The sequence below is a fragment of the Cervus elaphus genome, chromosome 5, assembly GCF_910594005.1.
Source record: "Cervus elaphus chromosome 5, mCerEla1.1, whole genome shotgun sequence".
Lineage (NCBI taxonomy): Eukaryota > Metazoa > Chordata > Mammalia > Artiodactyla > Cervidae > Cervus > Cervus elaphus.
Window position 1 is genome coordinate 96,232,317 of NC_057819.1, and position 21,407 is coordinate 96,253,723.

The 21,407-nt window shown below is 35.4% G+C and overlaps 1 protein-coding gene across 2 annotated transcripts in view; it reads left to right on the top strand.

Moving 5' to 3' along the window:
- PAFAH1B1 (platelet activating factor acetylhydrolase 1b regulatory subunit 1) overlaps positions 1 to 21,021 on the top strand; it is a 64,676-nt gene extending 43,655 nt beyond the window's left edge. For both annotated transcript variants that reach the window (XM_043903393.1, XM_043903394.1), the window contains exons 3-11: positions 3,058 to 3,142; positions 3,420 to 3,494; positions 4,386 to 4,592; positions 9,312 to 9,480; positions 11,408 to 11,510; positions 12,219 to 12,447; positions 13,663 to 13,764; positions 16,054 to 16,210; positions 17,105 to 21,021. In XM_043903393.1, coding sequence (XP_043759328.1) covers positions 3,058 to 3,142; positions 3,420 to 3,494; positions 4,386 to 4,592; positions 9,312 to 9,480; positions 11,408 to 11,510; positions 12,219 to 12,447; positions 13,663 to 13,764; positions 16,054 to 16,210; positions 17,105 to 17,178 — 1,201 coding nt within the window. In that variant the 3' untranslated portion in view covers positions 17,179 to 21,021. The remainder of the gene's footprint in view (positions 1 to 3,057; positions 3,143 to 3,419; positions 3,495 to 4,385; positions 4,593 to 9,311; positions 9,481 to 11,407; positions 11,511 to 12,218; positions 12,448 to 13,662; positions 13,765 to 16,053; positions 16,211 to 17,104) is intronic.
- The last annotated feature ends 386 nt before the right edge of the window (positions 21,022 to 21,407 follow it).

A 21,407-nucleotide genomic window follows, 5' to 3' on the forward strand; every position in this document is an offset into this window, starting at 1 on the left:
TTCAATTACCTTCTTTTATCATATATCTACACTTAAATGTCTTATAGCCACTTCAGGTCAAAACATTTAAAACTGAACTAATTATATTCCTGCCTCCCCTTTTTTTTACCCCATCTTCTTCTCCTGTGTTTTCTGTCCAAGTAAATGTTATTACCATGTACCAAAACCTTGTGAATCAACTATTTTCTCCCATGTCCCACATCTAGTCTGTTACCAAAACAAAAGCCTACTGGTTAAAAGCATGAGTCATTCTTGGTTTCAAAAATTTGTGTGTAGGCTGGTCAGAATGCCCATCATTAAAAAGTCTACAAATAACAAATGCTGGAGAGAGTGTAGAGAAATTGAACCCTCCTACACTGTTGGTGGGAATGTAAGTTGGTGCAGCCACTATGGAGAACAGTATGGAGTTTTCTTTAAAAACTAAAAATAGAATTACTGTATAATCCAGCAATCTTACTTCTGGTCATATACCTGGAAAAAACTCTAATTCAAAAAGAGGGTACCCCTGTGTTCATAGCGGCACTATTCACAAAAGCCAAAACATGGAAACATCCTATCCATTCATTGGTAGATGAATGAATAAAGAAGATGTGATACATATATACAATGGAATACTACTCAGTGATAAAAGAGAACAAAATAATGCCATTTGCAGAAACATAAATACAACTAGAGATTATAATACTAAGTGAAATAAGTCAAAAAGAGAAAAACATGATATCACTTATATGTGGAATCTAAAATTGTGGCACAGATGAACCTAAATACAAAACAGAAACAGACTCACAGAGATTAGATTTGTGGTTGCCAAGAGGGAGAGGGGGAGGGAAAGAGAACTGTGACTTGGAGGTTGGTAAATGTAGACTATTTCGTTTTGAATGGATGTACGACAAGGTCTAGTTGTATAGCACTGGGAACTGCATCCAGCCTCCTAGGATAAAACACAATGGAAAAGAGTAGTTTAGAAGAGAAGTGTCTGTGTGTGTAAAGCTCGGTCACTGTGCTGTGCAGCAGGGATTGGCACAACATTATAAATCAGCTGCATCTGGATTTTTAAAAGTTTGTGTGTTGGACTTTCTAACACTTTAAAAACATTTATGGAAAAAAATTTATGAAGAAATTTAGTATATGGAAGTATATGAAAATTGAACAACTCCAGTTAAAGAAGGGAGGTGTAGTGTTCCACCTACTTGGCCAGTTTCTTCCCCACCTGCTCAGTAAATATTGATGGAATTATTATCCTAAATTGCTTCACTACCTGTTTTATGACCTTGAATGTATCAGTCTCTCAATTATGTAATATAGGGGTTATACACTTTTCTACCTAATTTAGCAGCATGGTTTTAGGATCAAAAGGACAGTGAATGCTATTTTTTAGATTTAAAACTTTATAGAAAGTTTTTATACGAGTTATACGTCCTCACATAGGCCTCTCTTCCAAACACCGTTACTTGGGGGGTTAGGTTTCAACATAAGAATTTGTGGGGTATACAAATATTCAGTCTGTAGCATCTTTTGACTTAAATGTAAAAATGTTTGAAAGACTTTGACTATATGAATACTTATTTGTAACATTGGAAACAACCTGTAAGTCTAGCAATAGATGATTGCTTAAATAAAATCTGGTATGTCTGTTAATTGCTTGAATATTAAGAACTATGATATCATAAATGAATATTTACTGACAGATTTTCAGTGTATTGAATGAAATGAACAGATATGTGACTTGATTAAAGCATACATGGTGATGTGAATGTATAGGCAGAGAAAATGGTATGAGTGACCTGTGCTGACCTATGTTAGTGTTAATCTCAAAATATTGGGATTTTTTTAGTAAGGGAAAGGATATAGTTTCTTCTCCCTTTAATAATACGTCTTACCTATAAAAGTATCATCATTTATCTATCCTTTACCAAAACAAAGTCCATTAAGATTAGAATTGCTATAATTTGTACGTGTTACATGTACATACTGTCTGTTATGTGAGCTTCACAGTTGTAAGCTGTGTGCAGTGTGTTCAGGCAAAGTTCCAGCACTCAGGCTTGACTCCGAGGAAGGGGTAGAGCTGCGTAGGAACAGTGAATATTTACAAATACTACATAAGATTTTTTAAACCCTTGATGTTTTCCCCTTTGTTGCCTGGAGAAGGAAATAAAGCTAAGAGATAGATAGATGTCTTTTAGCATCTTTGTTTTCCTTACCATTTGGGATATTCTTACCAAACGGTAATTTATTTGTTGAAAGTTAGTTTGTAATATAGGCTTTGACAGCACAGTATTTGATGAAATTATCTTGAGAGAGTCATTGCCTTTCTATTTGTATTATTTCAGAAGGTCCAAGTAGAACTGCTTGGAAATTACAAAGTAGTACTATTTACAGATTCACGTAAAGAATTTATTTCTGAATGAATCAAATTATCCATTAATAAAACAGGCCAGAAGGTACAGCCTTATAAGAAGCACACACAGACTCACAATAATACTACTATACTTTCTTCAATCCCATGGCCCACAAATGTGATGTTCTAACCTTATAATTTTAAATTAATTTCTCATTCTATGGTACTGTACTGTTTGTAGCTTGTGCCTTTTTTCCACCCACTCTCATGGTTTAAAGTTGTCTCTAATATTAAAATACTAATTATAATTTTAGCAGAACAATTCTCCTTAAAAAAAGTAAATTTCACTTGCTAGTCCTTGAGTGTGTGTAAGAATAACAAGTATTAATAGTATGGGAGGGCTAAGTGTAAACATGAACAAAATTGATAATTACTGTCACAAAATGATTACTAGTTATATAAGCCAGGTCTTGATCGTACAACTTGTAAGGTAAACAGTGCATTAAGTTCAAGAATAGTGTTACAATCTTACGGATGTGCTATGAAGGGTTAACTATTTTAGAGGCTTTTGTGGGGTTGGTGGTTCATTTTCTTATGATTGTATGATTTGAAGGGTAATCTTAAGGGTGTCTTAAGGTTTATGAGAGTTTTTTAAAAATACTTTCTTCAGCATGGAAATAAGAGTTTATGAAGAGTCATTTAAATTTGTTGTCTTTCAGAAATCGAGCTATAGCAGATTATCTTCGTTCAAATGGCTATGAAGAAGCATATTCAGTTTTTAAAAAGGAAGCTGAATTAGATATGGTATGTTTGACTTTTTACAGTTACTCATATAATTGATGAGTAGGTTTTATTGAAGTATCAGTAGTTAGCAGTCACCTCAGTTATTCAAAATCTTGTCATTTGTTATTATGGTTTTACTTGGCACTAAACTTGAAATTCACCCCCTAACACACACCTTCTTTGTATGATCAGATAATTTTAGTAATGTTTGGGCTTAGAGACTGAATGGTGTGCATGGCTTGAGCTTTTGTATTTGAGCCCTTTTTTCTTTCTTTAATCTACTTTTTTTTTCCTCTAGAATGAAGAATTAGATAAGAAATATGCTGGTCTTTTGGAAAAAAAATGGACATCTGTTATTAGATTACAAAAGAAGGTAACAAAATCTTTTTCTTTTAGTTGTATTCAGAGTATTATATTAAATATAAACTTTGAAAGTATCAACATAATAAATTTTTTTCTGCATTAGCAATTATGTTTAACCTTAAAAAAGGTAAATAAAAATACGTTTCTATGCATTATGCCATATACAGACCGTTGCTGGTACATTGCTACCTTATGCAAACAGGAGTACTGGCTGGGTTGAATGTAACACAGCCCTGACTTCAAGGAATTGGTACTGAAGAACCCATTTATACACTTAGATGGGAAGAACACATGGAACCAATATGATGCTAGGAAAAGAGCACTAAAATGTGCTCTTAGTTTCATTTTCTTCTCTGAGCTTTGATCTGCTAAGTGAGGGCAATAAGTAATATTCTGGTCCTAAAATTTGTACTTTAAGTAGGCAAAGTTAGAATGAATAATGTTGTTATAACATGATTTAATCCATAAAAAGCCCTTATTAGGAAAGTGCTTGGCACATAGATGTCAGTAATGTTAGCTTTTATTATGAATATTCTGGTTAACGGGTACAATATAAACGAAGTTTGGAAAGAATTTACTAAGGGTGGGAGAATTAGAAGGGATAAAGGTAGGTTTCCTACTCTTCCTCAAGTTGTATCCAGCACCTTCCAAATTCTGCTTTGAGTTAAGGGGTTAAGACTCAATTGTATTGAGTTTTTCTCAGTGTGCAGTTTTGTCACCCCACTAAGATTTTAATGATATGTAATACAGATAATTTTCAGTTAAATCTAACAAATGCTTTGTAAATTGCTAAAATTTTATTCTGCATATATGGATGCAAAATAAAGGCAGTTTTAAAAAATACCAGATATACAATTTTTATCATCTATCTGTATATAACTGCTGTGTGTTCCTTCTTAAGGTTATGGAATTAGAATCAAAGCTAAATGAAGCAAAAGAAGAATTTACGTCGGGTGGACCTCTTGGTCAAAAAAGAGACCCAAAAGAATGGATTCCCCGTCCACCAGAAAAATATGCATTGAGTGGTCATAGGAGTCCAGTCACTCGAGTCATTTTCCATCCTGTGTTCAGTGTTATGGTCTCTGCTTCAGAGGATGCTACAATTAAGGTAGTTTTTCTTTCAAAATTGAAAGATGTACAATAGGATAATTGTTAAAAGCAACTTTAAATGTTAATTTGAGAAAATTGGGTGTCATCAATTTAACATTGGACAATAATAGGTCACCTAGTGCTTGAATAACTTTTCTTCTTGAAGACTGGAAGTGTAAGTATTTGCCTTATTTATAAGCAGGAGGAGAAGGGGATGACTGAGGATGAGATGGTTGGATGGCATTACAGACTCAATGGACATGGCTTTGGGTGGACTCCAGGAGTTGGTGATGGACAGGGAGGCCTGGCATGCTGCGGTTCATGGGGTCACAAAGAGTCGGACACAATTGAGCGACTGAACTGAACTGATAAAACTAGTAATTCAGGGGATGAATGTATTGTGCGAAAGAATTCAATAGAGGACTTTTTTAATAAGGAAAAAAGTTGTTTTTATAGTTTCCTTTGATTCAGACACAATACAGTGACAGTTGTATAAACCATGTACAGAAAGATGAGTAAAGCATGGTTTTAAAATTTTAAGTAGGTTTCTCTATCTAAAGATTATTTCAGATTTAGTTGTAGATTTTAACTTTCATTTGTAGAGGTATAGCTAAGAAAATGTGAGTAGATTGCCAAGATTGTATTTATCATATAGCAACAGTCAGCATATAATGCTGGCATGACTTAAATGTATGTACTTAACCCGTTCTTCAAATTAAACAGGTTGTATGTTTTCCTTTTGTGGTTGCTTTAGTTTCTAAATCAGTGGCCTCCTTTCTTTCTGTGGGCTGGTGATCGATGGGGTGTGCTGCCAAGTGATTTGAAGAGAGTCTTATGTACATATTCGCATTACATATTTCTATAGGCTGAGATGACTACCTATCTAATACACTAATATATTATCTTTCAAATTATGTTGACATGTATTTAATTCATTAACTTTATGATAGTCTTGTCTACTTAAAACTGCACTCCTGTCATGAAGCATGGGGTTAAGATAGGCTCGTCAAATAGATGGAAAGCTCAGTCTTAACCTTTGATTTTGCAGCAGTGGTATAAAAACATAAACAAAACTGCTAAGGTGCCATCTATTGGGTCAACTTTAAAATATTACAAATGGAAGTTTTAGAAGCTTGATATATAACCATAACATATCTCAACAACTACTAAAATTCTCTCTTCCATTTAGTCTTTATTTAATGTGTATACATGGCTGTTTTGTTAATGACAAGCATTTGTAGTTTTTATTTCCTTTTTTGATTAAACTTATTTTAGAAATACTTTTCTTTGTTTCTAATGAAATCATCATTTTTTGTCATTTTTAATTGCATCATTTAAATTTCTGAAACATTATTTCTGGTTGTCACTTAGAATTAGTTCTTAAATATTAAGAAAAATAAACAGCAAACAAAACTGAAAAAATATCTTCAATTAGTAAAGCAGAGGACGGATTGCCAACTTTATAGAATTCAAACAAGTATGATAAACAGTAACATCTCAATAGAAAAAGTGGACTATAGGACATGAACAGGTAATTCATAGAGGAAGGAAAAATAACCAACAATAGAGCTTTGGCCTCATTACTAATAGTAGAAAATGTTGGTCACTCAGTCATGTCCAACTCTTTGCGACCTCGTGGATTGTAGCCCTCCAGGCTCCTCTGTCCATGGAATTCTCAGTAGAACCAAGAATAGAGCTTTGGCCTCATCACTAAGAGTAGAAGAAATGTAAATTAAAATACATGTCAAATCTAGCAAGCTATTTTAGTTTTACTTTTTTACTTATTTTTTATTATATTTCTATTTTTGTCTGTGCTGGGTGGTCATTGCTGTGCTGGCTTTTCTTTAGTTGTGGCAAACAGGAGGTACCCTCTAGTTGCGGGCATTGTGTGGGCATCTCATTGTGATGGCTTTTCTTGCTGTGGAGTGCAGGCTGCAGTGGTTGTGGCGTGTGTGCTCAATAGTTGCAGCTCCCAGGCTCTAGGGCACAGGCTAGTTGGCTAGTTGGCGCACGGACTTAGCTGGCTCCACAGCCTGTGGAATCTTCCTGGCTCAGGGATCAAACCTGTGTCTTTTGCATTGGCAGGTGGATTCTTGACAACTGAGCCACCAGGGAGGCCCCCAATATTTTACTTTTTAAATGAGAGTTCCCAGTTGTGGTAAGAATTTGATGAAGCAAAAAAAAAAAGAATTTGATGAAGCAGGCATTGTCATTACATTTGATACAGTCTTACAAGAGAACAATTTTAGCAGAATATATGAAGGGCTAAAAAACTTAGTTTTTGACTCAAAATTCTTTTTCAACCATCACTGTCTGACCTAAGTTTTGCAGAATGAGGATGGATATTTTTCAATATTCAAAAGTTTTCACTATAACATTTTCTACAGTAATGAAAAAAATTTCCTTTTTGTTTAGAAAATAATAGGAATTGGTTCTAAAAGAACGTTTGCTAAAAGTTTTTAATGGCATGGAAAAATTCTTACAATAAGACACAAAGGGAAAATTGGGTTAATGAAGTATACACAGTCACTGTACTTTTTAAAAAAAAAAAGCATAGAAAAAAACAGAAAAATCATACCATTGGTAGGATAGTGGATATTTTTATTGCCTTGATATCAGTACATTACAGATTTTTTTATCATGAGCATTTATTTTATAATCATACAAAAGGTAAATATTCAGTAGAGAAAAAGTTGATTATCTTTAATTCCTGACATTTATAAACACTACATTACCGTGTTTGCTTACCATTTATGAAGATACATGGTTCTGGGTATATTTATTAATATTTTAGAGGAAGATGCTTCAGTGTTCTTTAATGAATTCATGGAAACAAAGTTAACTGAAATGAAAGTGAACTTCAAGATCACACCTTACCGTTCAGAATGTAAAGTATTCACCTGAACTCTTGGTGTTGAAACAATTAGATATCAAAATGGGTAAAGATAATACAAAAAAAAACCCTGTAGACTGATACAGTAACATTCATGAACATAAATGCAAAATCCTTAACAAATTATAAGCAAATTGAATCCAGCAGTTCATAAACGGGGTAATTAGTATGTCATAACCAAGTAGGGTTCATCCCCAAATGCAAGATTGGTTCTATATTTAAAAATTAATTGGTGTGATATACCATATCAGTTAAAAAAACATAATAGGTTCAGGAAAAGCATGATAAAAACTCTCAACAAGCTAGGGAGGGAGCTTCCATAGCCTGATAAAAGGTAAAGGTATCTGGTAAACCCACAGTGGACTAAATATTAATACTTAATGGTGGAAAGCAGTTCTTCCCCCTCGAGTCCAGGGATCAATGACCACTTAAATCCACCTTTGTATTAGAGTGCCTAGCTGGTGCAGTAGAGAAGAAATAAAAGGCATACAGATTGGAAAGGAAGAAATATTACCTGCAAATGTTACTTGCAGATAACATGATTTTCTGTGTAGAAAATTCCAAGGATTCTTCAGAAATTTGCTAGAACTATGACTGAATTTAAGCAGAATGCCAAGATACAAGGTCAATATATGAAAAGTGGTTATTTCTATAAACTGGAATAATTGAAAATTGAAATTCTAAAATGCCATGATAAAAACCCTTCCAGAATAGTTAAGAACACATTAAAAAAAAAAAAAAGAATACATTAACAAACTGTGAAAAAAGCTAAACATACAGTAATCACTCCCATGTGGAAGTAGTTGAACATTTAAATGGTAAAATTTTTATATGTTTATTTTGGGGAGGATACATAAATTTTCTATAAGAGAAATGTTTTTAGAGGATATTTTTGTGTGCTTTTTTTTTTTTGCATTTTTGTAATTTTGTGTTTTTTTATGTAACAATGTATACATGCCATAGATTCCTTACAGTAGCAAATTTTATATCTATGTGGCAATTTCCCTAATATTGGATGTTTAAATTGTTTCTAGATTTCAAAATGCATTTTCTAAGTTTCTTTAAATTCGTTGAAATACACCCTATCCCAGATACATTTTATTATGGTAAGAATGGAATCAGCCATTTGATTTTATGGTAAGAATGGAATGAGCCATTTGATTTTAGAGCACGTACGTAATTATTGTTAGTTACAGACTTAAGACTAGCCTTTGACCACCAGAATAGAAGTTCACTGTGTTCTTGAGATGTGTTTATAATAATTATTATTCTTGATAGTTCATTATTTTCATCATCTTAGAAAAATTACCTTTAAAAATGTGACTGTGGCTCAGTGCTTTTACATCAAAATGACCATATGCTTCTGTTAATCTGCTATTTAAAGACAGTTAACATCTTGTAAAGTCTTTCTTTGGCTTCTTAGATGTCTGAGCTCTGCTTGTCTAGTAGAATTGGGTATTCCTTTATCATCCCCCTCATATTCTACATATAAATTCATGTCATAGGCTCATGAAATTTTTTTTTTCTTCTTTTGGTACTTATATTTACTTTTTAACCTGTCTGTCACCTGCTGTCAGGCTGAGACGGGACTCTGTTCTGTGGCAGTCACTAGCATGATTAGATATATGGTGGATGCTTAATAAATGTGTTTTTAGAGGTTTATTTAATAATCGTTTTTCTCTGTAGAGAAAAGACCAGTTTATGCTTGAAGATGTGATGATTCTAAGACAGTTATCTTGTTACTTGCTCGGTTAGTCAGTAAAGTGCCAGACTGGCATGCCGAGTGCAAATGTGAACTGAGAAAGGAATGATGTGATGCTAACCGATTTTCTGTTCACTTGACAGGTGTGGGATTATGAGACTGGAGATTTTGAACGAACTCTTAAGGGGCATACAGACTCTGTACAGGATATTTCATTCGACCACAGTGGCAAGCTTCTGGCTTCATGTTCTGCAGACATGACCATTAAGCTATGGGATTTTCAGGGCTTTGAATGCATCAGAACCATGCATGGTAAGGCGTAGCATTTTGATACCGGTTTCTAACATAGTACTGCAGGGGGAAGAAGGATAATGGTTTCTAACATAGTACTGCAGCGGGGAGAAGGATAAGGTTTCTAACAGTGTGCAGGTTCCCTTCATTCAGTCCTTACTCTGTCAGTGGGGGAGCATATGATATAGATAATCCATGGATCGTCATGGTCATTGAGAGTTGTCTGTTTTGAGGTTTTAAGTATCTCTTTGTGCTTGCGTGCTCAGTCACTGTAGTTGTGTCCGAGTCTCTGCGACCCTGTGGACTGGAGCCCACCAGGCTTCTCTGTCCATGGGATTCTCCAGGCAAAAATACTGGAATAGGTTGCCATTTCCTTCTCTAGGAGATCTTCCCAACCCAGGGATTGAATCTGAGTCTCCTGTGTCTGCTGTATGGCAGGTGGATTCTTTACCACTGAGCCACTGGGGAAGTGTCTCTTATGGTTATAAAATAGTTACTTTCACAAATATTTTTGGATGAGAAAAACTGCTAGGGCATCTATCCGTTCTTGAGAAAAAGAGAAAATGAAGTTACTGAGGTTGTTTTTTTCTTTTTGTTTTTCATTTTTCTCAATTGGGAAACTGAATTTAGAGAGTAGATACAGTAAAAGCTGGAACCCAGGTTCTCTTGCTCACTTTTTAATATCCCACATAGACTGTAGTCTCATTGTTATCTTCTCCTTGTCCTGGAGACTATTTTCTGAAGCAGTTTGGCTTTCTGGAAAGAGCATGGGCTTTGAAATTAGATACCTGGATTCTGAGTCCTACTTGTTTACTTATGGCGTTAGGAGATTTTAACCTCTTTAATCTGTAAGATTAATAAAACTTAAGTATTGAATTAAGAATTGAAGCCATAAGACTTGTGAAGATAGTGAGATTGTATGCTTGAATCATCTGGTTTAGTACCTGGTACATAGGAGGTGGTCACTAAATAAGGATTTTTGTTGTTTTTTAAAACATGATGAAATAAGGATGTTTGGATTTTATATAAGGAACACACACTGTGTTAATAATAAACTATTTTTAAATAGATTATCTAGTGATGTTAGCACATGAGAAAGCTATGCAATTACATAGACGGTGTAATTTGAATAGTATGCCCCCCACTCCCCAATTTAAGTGCATTAGAGAAGTTTACCAGTTAAAGGAGTTTTATTGAATCCCTTTGTAAAATCTGTGTTTGTTTTGTTAGGTAGCCTGTATCTTATTGCTCTGACTTAAAGAGTTCTTTCCAGTCATTGTATATTCCTTTAAATGATGTGATACTTAAGAGAATATTCTGGGGCTTTTTTGCCATAGGATAGCTAACTAGCATTATGAATAATGTTTTTCTTTTTTTTTTTGTTCCTGTGCACATCAATACAAAAAACAAAGCTTTCAACCACTAGTTTCTACATAGAACCAAATGCCCATTTTTCTTATTCATTCTGTTCGTCTCTGTAAATCTCATTTCTATTTTATATCTTAGAATAGCAACCATGGAAATTTTTGTTTTGTTTGTTTTTTAGTGCTCAAAAACATCCGGTGTATTAATATATTCAAATGCTGATGGCACTGATTACCTGTGATTTTAACACATTATTGGCTGGGGGGGTGTTTTGCAGAAATGAACACCCTATGGCGTTAATAGGTATCCAGGCAATAACGTGTTAAAACAGTTGTGCGGGTGGAAATGTAAATTGAGCTGGCTACTTATTTCATTGTGAATTGTTTTATTAAGTTACTAATTCCTTAACATTCCATTGCGTTTTTGTGTAAATCCAAGTTTCTTATCAAATTTATATGAACTCCATTGTATTTAAAGTAGCTGTGTGATACTTGAAATCCTGTGATGAAATCTCATGGTAAATTAAGGTTTAATTGCTCTTGGTGATATATTGCTCAATACATTAACTGTGTTTGTATTTTAGGCCATGACCACAATGTTTCTTCAGTAGCCATCATGCCCAATGGAGATCATATAGTATCTGCCTCAAGGGATAAAACTATAAAAATGTGGGAAGTGCAAACTGGGTAAGTAGAGTTAGTTGAAAATGCATCAGCTTAAAGAAATAATATACAACAAAACTAAGTTCTGATTGTTCTAGTAAATTTGGCTGTAACCTAGAATGATTACCATGACAGAACATTTTAAAACTTAAGTTTTAATCTCTAAATGTCTACCCAAAAGGAACAGAGAAATTATGGAAGAAACTCTATATCCTTGAGAGCCATTTTCTGTGTAATGGCTTATTTTCTCTGTGGTCTTCTTTTAGGTGATCTCTGTGAGTTGAATTAAAATGTAAATAACATTTGTGCAGGTATGCCCCATTAGGCTTAATTTGGTTGTGCTTAGAATTACATGACTGTTACAATAAAACCTTAACCTACTGGTTTTGTCCAGATTAGTAAGAGCATGCCTTTTCCCCAATATGGCTAGAAATACTTTTGTTAGGTTTACTGTGTGTGCTTAGTTAAAAGATTATATTTCTCTCTATTTTTTTTCCTTCTAGATTTTGATTTGGTTAGCTCTTTAATGATACTTCCATCAGCTTATTTTAACTGATGTTTGACTTTCCAGCCTGTCTCCCTCTTTTATTAACCAGGAATGTACGTGTATTCTGTTGACTTGCATATGATGCCAATTCTCTTCGTTCCAGTGCATAGCTAGTTTTGTATCGCTTCTGGGAAGGGTCCCAGTGATTGCTGTTCACAGTGTAAATTATCATGTATTTTTTACAGCTACTGTGTGAAGACATTCACAGGACATAGAGAATGGGTACGTATGGTGCGGCCAAATCAAGACGGCACTCTGATAGCCAGCTGTTCCAATGACCAGACTGTGCGTGTGTGGGTCGTAGCAACAAAGGAATGCAAGGCTGAGCTTCGAGAACACGAGCATGTGGTAGAATGCATTTCCTGGGCTCCCGAAAGCTCATATTCTTCCATCTCTGAAGCAACAGGATCTGAGGTACTGTATGATTTGTGTTATTTCATGATTTTGTGGCTGTTATTACTTGAGAACCTTAAATGACCTTCCCCGAGTCTCTGTTTTATGCACTTAACGCATTATAAAATCTGCATCCAGAATTCTGAGTCTTGAAATTCTTTCCAACCTGCAGATAGATGTGTTTATATTTTTTAACCAGTGGTTATTGTTGCTGTCAGTTGACCCTTGATGTGTGCTAGGGTTAGGGTAAGTGAAGTGGTCATTTAAATTAATCATAAATTAATTATAATTGTCCCTGTTTTAAGAGTATACCAATACAAAATAAAACTTATGGGAGAAGTTAAAGGCATCTTCTAGGAGAATAGCTTTTCTCAGGACTTCAGTGGTGGTCCAGTGGTTAAAAGACTCAGCTTCCTGATCAGGGAACTGAGATCCCACATGCCATGTGGCATGGCCAAAAAGTAAAAACAAGAATAGCATTTGTTTTAAATGAAGAATATTTCATATGGAGTCCTCTGATGTTCTTGATCATTTGTGCTCCTCATGATTTCATTCTTTGTAATTAATACTTTTAAAATTACAGAATAATTATTTCTGTAAATAAGTTGTATGAGCCAAAATTGACATTTCTTTTTTATGGCGACATTCCTATTGTGGTTTGTTTGTTTGTTTGTTTTTTTAAATAAATGAAGACTCTCACCCTCGCCTACCCCCACCAGTAATTTTTCAAAATGAAGCTTTTTGGGTAATCTCTTCCTAATTGGCTGGCTAGTTGCATTTTCAGGTTTTTGTTTTTGTTTTTTCTTTTTACTGCCACCTGGTGGTGGTTACTTACGACGTCATAGATTCATTGCGGCTGGGACAGTAACGGTCTGTATCCACCTCTTTGTGACCTCGGATGAATAAGTCCTGGATATCTAATGTACAGCATGGTGACTGTAGTTAACAGTACTGTATTGTATACTTGAAATTTGCTGAGAGGGTACATCTTTAGTGTTCTTTTCACAGAACACACACAAATGTAGTAATTTGAGGTGATGATTGTGTTGATTAGCTTGATTGTAGTAATCATTTGTATACATAGCTCAGTACATAAGTGGTATGCCTAAAATACACATAGTTTTTATCAAAAAATGCGTTTTTACAAAATTAGAAATACAGATCATTGTTGGGTAGTTGTCATTTAAGTCACCTAACTTCTTGCCCAGGAAATTTGATTTTATATGTTTTCTATAGACTAAAAAAAGTGGCAAACCTGGACCATTCTTACTGTCCGGATCCAGGGACAAGACTATCAAGATGTGGGATGTCAGTACTGGCATGTGCCTTATGACCCTGGTGAGTTTGCATAATTTCACTGCTGCTTTCGCCTTTTTACTCTGTGCATATCTTTTGGGGTCAGGTGCCTTGTGATTTCCTAGTAAATCTCAATTATTTGAAGTTCTAAAATAACTTCTTTATGAAGATACTTTTGGTTAAGAGCATGATTACAGTGATATGGAGGTTATTTCTATAGAATATTACATTATACAGTGGATCTGCAAAGCCAGTCAGTGCTAGGAGGGAGATTATAGCCATTATATCTCTAAAATTATGTAATATCTCCTATGAAATACGTTGAAAACAAATACTACAGACTCATTTATATTTTTTGAAACTGTGCTTCTTGATCTCATTATATTTACTTTTAAAATGAATCCTTTTAACTTACTATCTATTCTCATGTTCCAGTTTTTTTTGGTTATTTTAAGCATTCAGACATGAACAGTATTAGCTGTGGGACTTGGAGATCTTTATTTCATGTAGGAGCCTATTTCATCTAGATTTTAGTATGAGGATATATAAATTACAAGAAGATATTATGGACTTTCTTGCTTGCCTTCAGGAGTTCTGAGGGCGTCCATGGACATTAATCCAGTGGCAGCTTTTATAATTTGGCATGAATATTTGTTTAGAGGTTCTTTAGGTGTTAATTGTATCTTGAAGCGACTGTCTGTCTATGGGATATGGTAGACACATATGGAAGTATCATCAGGAACTGATTGGCATTCTTAGAATGCTAGATTTCTAATTTAAAAAAATAGATAGGCAGTATATTTTAAAAAGAAGAACTGATTAGAAAATTAAACTTTCCTCTTAGTATTCTGAGCTGAGTTCAAATATACTATGTTGCTGTTTGAAAACATGATCTACATTTAAAAATCAGAAAGCATGTGCTCTCTTCTGGAACAACACAGGTCACCATTAATTTCCCTGGAGGTTTCTGCCTCCTGTTTTTCAACTGAAAGAGATTCTTTTTTCCTGCTTTATTTTGGTGTGGCTCCACGAAACGTTTTTTGATTTTTATGAATCTTCTGCAACTCTAGTGATTGGTGGGTGGCTTTAGTGTTTTTTTTTTTTTTTTTTTTTTAGTGTTTTAAATAAGAACAAAGAAGGAAAAGTAAACTGAAGACAAAGATGTATCGCCTTGGTCATTTTTTTCTTTTTTAACTGTTAGCTCTTTTTGGGTGTTCTTTTACAAAATCAGTATAGTTTATTTACATTGTAGAAAATTTGAGAAATAAACAGATAAAGGAAAGAAAATAGAAGAAAATCACCCTCAGATCACTTTACCGTACCTACTAATAACTACCAAGTATATTTGATTAGAGCTGTCCATTAGAATTTTGTGTGTTGATGTGCTGCGTATGCACTGTCCAGCATGGTAGCAACTAGCTACAGACAACTATTGAGCATTTGAAATGTGGCTAGTGAGACTGAAAAACTGAATTGTTTAATGCTAGTTTATATTTAAATAGCCATACATGGCTAATGGCTATCCTGTTGGACTGGACTACTCTAAACTCTCTTCTTAAATTACTATGTTAAAAAAAAAAAATTACTATGTAGATGAATATGGTGGCTTTTTAAAAACATGTGAACATGGTATACTATACATACTGCTTTGCAGCAGACTTTTAACTTAGAAGCTATGTGGCATTTGCTCATGTTGTTAGATATACTCAGTACATACAGTGCTTTGTTGAACATCTTTGTTAACTAATTAGTCACCTTACACATTCTTAATTATTTCTTAGGATAAATTGTAAGAAATGAAACTGCTGGACAGGGGATATAGGTAAATGAATGGATGAATAAAGATACGCAATAAATACCTACATATCCTTCATCTAGAGTTGCCAGTTGTCAGCATTCTCTTTTCTCCATATGTGTATTCTAGATTTTGCTGAACAGTTTGAAAGTTACCTGTAGACACCATGACACTTGACCTCAAATATTTTAACATGTATTTCCTAAAGTATATTTTATAAAACCTTAATAAAGTTGCTACACTGAAGGAATTTAATACATTATATATTTAAATTTTCTCTAGTTACCCTAGTAGTGTACTTTATAAGTATTTTAGCCACTATCCAGGAACTAGTTAAGTATTATATGTGTTGCATTTACTGGTCATATCTTGTTAGTTTCCAATTTCCTTTAATCTAGAAGGATTCCCTAGACTTTTTTCCCCCTTTTGCCTTTATGGCATTGACGTTTTTAGTGCATGTAGTTTCAATCTATTTTCATAGATGCTGTTTAAACTATTTATCCCTTTATTAAGTCATACAACTTTTTGTTTTTAAGGTGGGTCATGATAACTGGGTACGTGGAGTTCTGTTCCATTCTGGGGGGAAGTTTATTTTGAGTTGCGCTGATGACAAGACCCTGCGTGTGTGGGATTACAAGAACAAACGATGCATGAAGACCCTCAATGCGCATGAACACTTTGTTACCTCCTTGGGTATGTACGAGTTACATGGTTTCTGAGCAGTTAGGTTTTGGAGTGCCAGACCTAACAGTTTAATCTGACCCTATGGATGTTTCCAGGTAAGAAATGAAGATGGGCTTTCAGGGCAGAATAGAGAAGACAGGTTAAAGACCTTATGGATTCCTACTGTTTGTTTGAAATTCTCCTTTCCTTAACTCTCTCCATCATCAGCCTTATAATAAAACAATTACTTTCTCCATTGCACAACATTGGTTTTGGAAACTAGAATTATGAAGAGGATGCTTACTGACCACTCTGAAGGGTAATTTTTCTTCCCTTCTAGTTTGTAAGTTTCTCAAAGGAAATCTTAACCTTTTTCCTCTGGCATGTATATACTCCCATGTACTGGGCACTCAGAGAATTGTATTTACACTTAATAAACATTCTCAATATCATCTGGACCTGAATTTAGAATTTAAGATAGTAAATTATAATACACTAGGGTATTATGGATCTAATAATGAAGATGGAGCAGTAGAATAGGGCTAATGCTTAAACCTTACAGAATTGTTGGGAGGATTAAACGTGAATATAAAGCATTAATACTAAGCCTTGAGCATAGTAAGTGTTCAGTAAATAGCTGCATTGAGGCTGTCCCTGCTGTTAGAATTCATTGTTTATTCAACCTCAGTTGGAAAGAGGATAGTGGGGGAGGTATTTTTTTTCAGAGATTTAATATAGGATTTCATTGTTTCAGTTTCCCTTACCTAGTTGGTAAGCTTGTGATATATCTGCTTGGGGTGGATGTGTGGCTGAATAGAAGAAAAAATGGGTATTCCTGGCATTTGAACGTGTTATTTTGTGCCTTATTAAACATTGTCTGTGACGCAATCTGATTTTAAAGTAAGCCTTTTCTTTTTTTTTCAGATTTCCATAAGACGGCCCCATATGTGGTTACTGGCAGTGTAGATCAAACAGTAAAGGTGTGGGAGTGTCGTTGATTGAGTCTCATTTGGCCCCTCCTCCCTTTTTTCCTCTGGATGCACTCTGATGATACCATGGTTACCCCATCGAGCTCTGTTTAAATAAATATTGTCCTTTCATGTAAATTATTCTGGATGTAGATTGAGCTTATTAAATGTTACACACAAAGTATTCATGCATGGTGAATCCAAATTGTATACTGTAAATTTACATACGTTGTCTAGAAGTACCATAGGGTTTAAAAACCTGGGCTGGCATTGGTCACACCAGGCCTAAGAAGGCAGAAGTTGAATAAATTGAACTAGGGCACTAAACTGAATAGTTGACAGTGTCATTTTATGTTGGATTATTAATTCCTGTTTTTCTTTCTGCTGTCTGTTGGTGCCTGACTTGATGGCCTCATTTGGGGGAAAGTGGTGGTTTATTAGGGCTTTTTCTGAAATGTGTATCTATGTAACATCACTTAAGTGTGCTTAATAAATCTTCTTTAAGGATGTTAGATAATAAGGCTACAATTCAAAATCTTCTGAACCATCTATGTAATTAATGGGGATTACATATTGGAATTTTTGTCATGACACATTTGCCAAATCAATGGGATACATTTGTTTTGGTAGCCTATCAAGCAAAGGCTAGTGGTATATTTATGTAAGAAAATGACTGTAAATCTGAAATAAGAAAAATCTCAGCAACTAATAACAAATCATTTATTTCATTTGGGTCTTACTGCTTTGTAAACAGGTTAAAAAAACACTGTAATACTCTAAGCTTCTCTTTTCCACACTAGACACACTTCTAGTTGTATTCTCCATCCTATTAGACTGTATAGTGATGTGATTCCCAAGTAGATTTTAATCTTCCCATTGAGTGTGTCATGGTACAAATCACTATTTGTTTTTGATGTTTTTTAGGGATGTGCAATGTGCATAACATAATGACAAAGAAATACTGAAAAGGCTATGTTTGCCCATTTTAAGGGAGTGGGAGAAATACAGCAGTTTGTTCTTCAACATGAATCTGATAGCGATTTGAACTGTGTTTTACAAGTTTATTAAAAAAGACAGGGTTTAATGGAGCGTGCATAAAAATGTACTGTGTTTTCACCTTTTGTTTATATATAAATGTTTATGAGTATATAGGCCTATCTATAAGTGGATAAGTCTGTATATGTATATATATATCACACACACATACAACCTCCATGTCCTTGGGTCCTGGGTTTTTGAAGAAGTGCTAAAACATATAAATAGAATAAATCTTGCTGTGGAAATACCATGCTTTAGAACAAATCCTTTTTGATCTTAACGCTTCTGAAAACTAGGTCTGACTCTGTGGGAATTTTTCCCAGCTAAAGAAAATCACTTCCATTATCACCCCCACCCCCCATTTGGCTGTTGAGCATTTTACACATCCCTGATATGTTGTATATTGTGATCCAAAGTCACTACAAGTAGGTTTAAGAGAATTTTTATCTGTGACTTTGGAAACAATATTACATTGCAGATTAATAAATAATCCCACTGCTTAGCTAACCAACATTTTTTTAAAGAAGGTCATTTGAAAAGTTAACAGAACAATGAAATAACAAAGTTTAACAAAGAAATTTATCTTGGATTGCATTTATCCATTTACACATGATTTTTTTAAAATATTCTTTTTAGTATTCAGTGGAAATTTGGTTCCTGAAAAAGACAAAGGGTTAGAGTTAATGTCCTGTAGATACACACCCAGAGAATAGGCCATATATTTACTAGAAGCAGCTTTATGTCTAGCTTGTGTCTTTTTGTTTGTTGGCTTGTTTTTAATTCCTGAGAGATGTCTCTGGAAGGAAAAGTGTTTTAAAAACTAATGACTATTTTTGAGGACAAAAATGACAACTTAAGCTAATTTCTTAAATACAGTAGGATAACTTTCAGGACAATATTGCCTCACAACCCTGCTCACATTGAGAAGTCTTTTTTTCGTTTCCTCTTAGCTGTTCTGACTGGATTTTTCTACAGAAGCTATGGAAGATTATCTTTGTTCTCGTTTGCTGCTATTTCCTGTCCTACTTTAAGAAATATAAATACATAGAAATGGTGCATCTTTAACATTTGTTTGTACATGTATAAATGTCTTGTATTTTAATTCGTTTTTAGCATGTAGCAACACGAATTGTTCAAGGGTAAGCCACAACATCTAGAAATCACTCCTAGATACGAACAATAAAGGAAAAAAAAAAATGGTACCGATTTAGGAGGAAACAAAGCCGCTGTCGCTGGGTTTTCTGTGCAGCCTGCAGTGACTTCCACTGACACCCGAGGAGAAACTGTCACTGTAAACCAAGTCATCCTTGTTGGGAGAGTGCCACAGCCTGCTGCTTAGTTGAGTTACCAGACATCCTCCACTTCCGAAGCAGCGAACGTCGAATCTCAGGGATGGTCCTCAACTGGATCCAAGTGTAAAGAGCCCTGTCTGAATAATGAGGGAGGGGGAGAGTGATCCATCCACAATCCGGAAGCAGATTTGCAGAGGTTTCCTGCGCTGTTGTTTGACACTGCCCTGTTGATGCCCTTTCTTCCTGTTTCCCGTTTTCTCTGTCTGCTGTCTAACCCTGTGCCTTGCCTGGGATAAGTACAATGATGAGGTTACTGGTTTGGATTGTAAGGAGAGGAATTTATTAACTGGTTTAGAGGTTCACTGCTGCTTTGTCACTTTCTCAATCAAATTGGCCACTTATTTAAGAAATAAAAAGCTGGTAGAACTGCATCCTCCAATGATGATTGACCTTTTGTGTGTGTGAAAAACAGACATTCCAGTGCCACCCTGACATAACGTGCCCAAGACGCGCTGGCCGCGCTCCTGACAGCGCGAGCCACGGAAGCTGGTTGTAGACATGGCTTGGAGAATAGTTGCTTCTTGACTTGGCATCTTGCACTTTAGTAGGAGACTGAGACTGTCCTGTTCTGTCCATTGTGGTGTGACCAGTTGTGTGCCCGGAGCACTGCTGCAGAACTCACTAGTGTTAGCACGCCGTCCGGGCTGTGGGCACTCGCTGTAGTCTCCGGAAGCTTTGGCTGTAGGTCACCAAGCCCGGTCTCCTTAGTGTCAGTGCCCTGCTCTCGTTTGCCTCTCTGTTTCTGTGTGAACTTCCAGATAATATCACTCATTAAATAGTTTTTTTTTTAATTTATTTAAAGAAAAACTATTTAGAAGAATATTTCGTTTTGTTGACAGTGGTGGCTTGATAATCCTTAAGCAACTGAAAGTAAAATTGTCGAAGGAAACAGCACTGAAAAGATAGTTTATTCTGTCCAGCTGTATATAAGTCCAGTGTGTTAACCAATCTAGATGATGAAAAGAAGAATCACCTGGTAGAGAAGCAACATGTACAAATCAGTGAAAAAGGTTTCAGTTTTTTTCAGTGGGGTGGGGGGAGGGCAAGCTGGATTTACAAGTCACGACTGGACTGAACTGGCCTTTTAATCTTTCCACTCTATCATGTAAGTAGCTGCTTTCTTGTCCTGCCTATCCTTCAGGCGTCCCTAACGCTCACTCTGAAGATGGTAGAAACAAACACACAATCTTCGAGTTTAGAAGTTGATCCTGACACTGACATGAAGGCGAACGTTGATTTCATGCAAACGAACAGTTACAGAGGTGGTGATTGGAGAAAACCGTTCCCCAGATTGTAAGAGTTAACTGAAGATATTGACACAATTAAAAAAAATCAGTAAAGGAATGTATATAATATTGCTCTTGTGTTTTACAGTAAGATTTGTTGCTCTCAGACTGTGTAAAACAAGATTTATTCATGTTTTCTGCATATTAAAAAAATCTTATTGTACCAATTGGTAAACTATTAAATGCCTATAAAACTAGATGTGATTTTTATTTTTCCGGTCTTTTTGTGCACAGATTCAAAACCTTTTAAATTGAGTCCTAATAGGAAGCAGGGTTGTGTTCAGCACCAGTCATAGAGTAAGAAGCAAGTTGCTGGCAGGGCAGCAGGGCCTCACCTCAGGACAGGGCCAGCTCTGCCTTTGCCGTCTGCTTCCTTCACCCAATTTGTGGGAGGGAGCTAGGAGTTCAGCTGCAGCGGCTCGCACAACCCACTGGGTCGAGCAGTTTCAGGCCGTTTTCTAAGGCTCTGCCCTTCCCTCCAGCAGCTGTTTCTGACAGTGGCTACAGCTGAGGCCAGGAAGGACATTTTACAACCCCATTGCAAGGATTTGGTCCTCAAGTGGCAGTCAGCACCCCCGGGGAG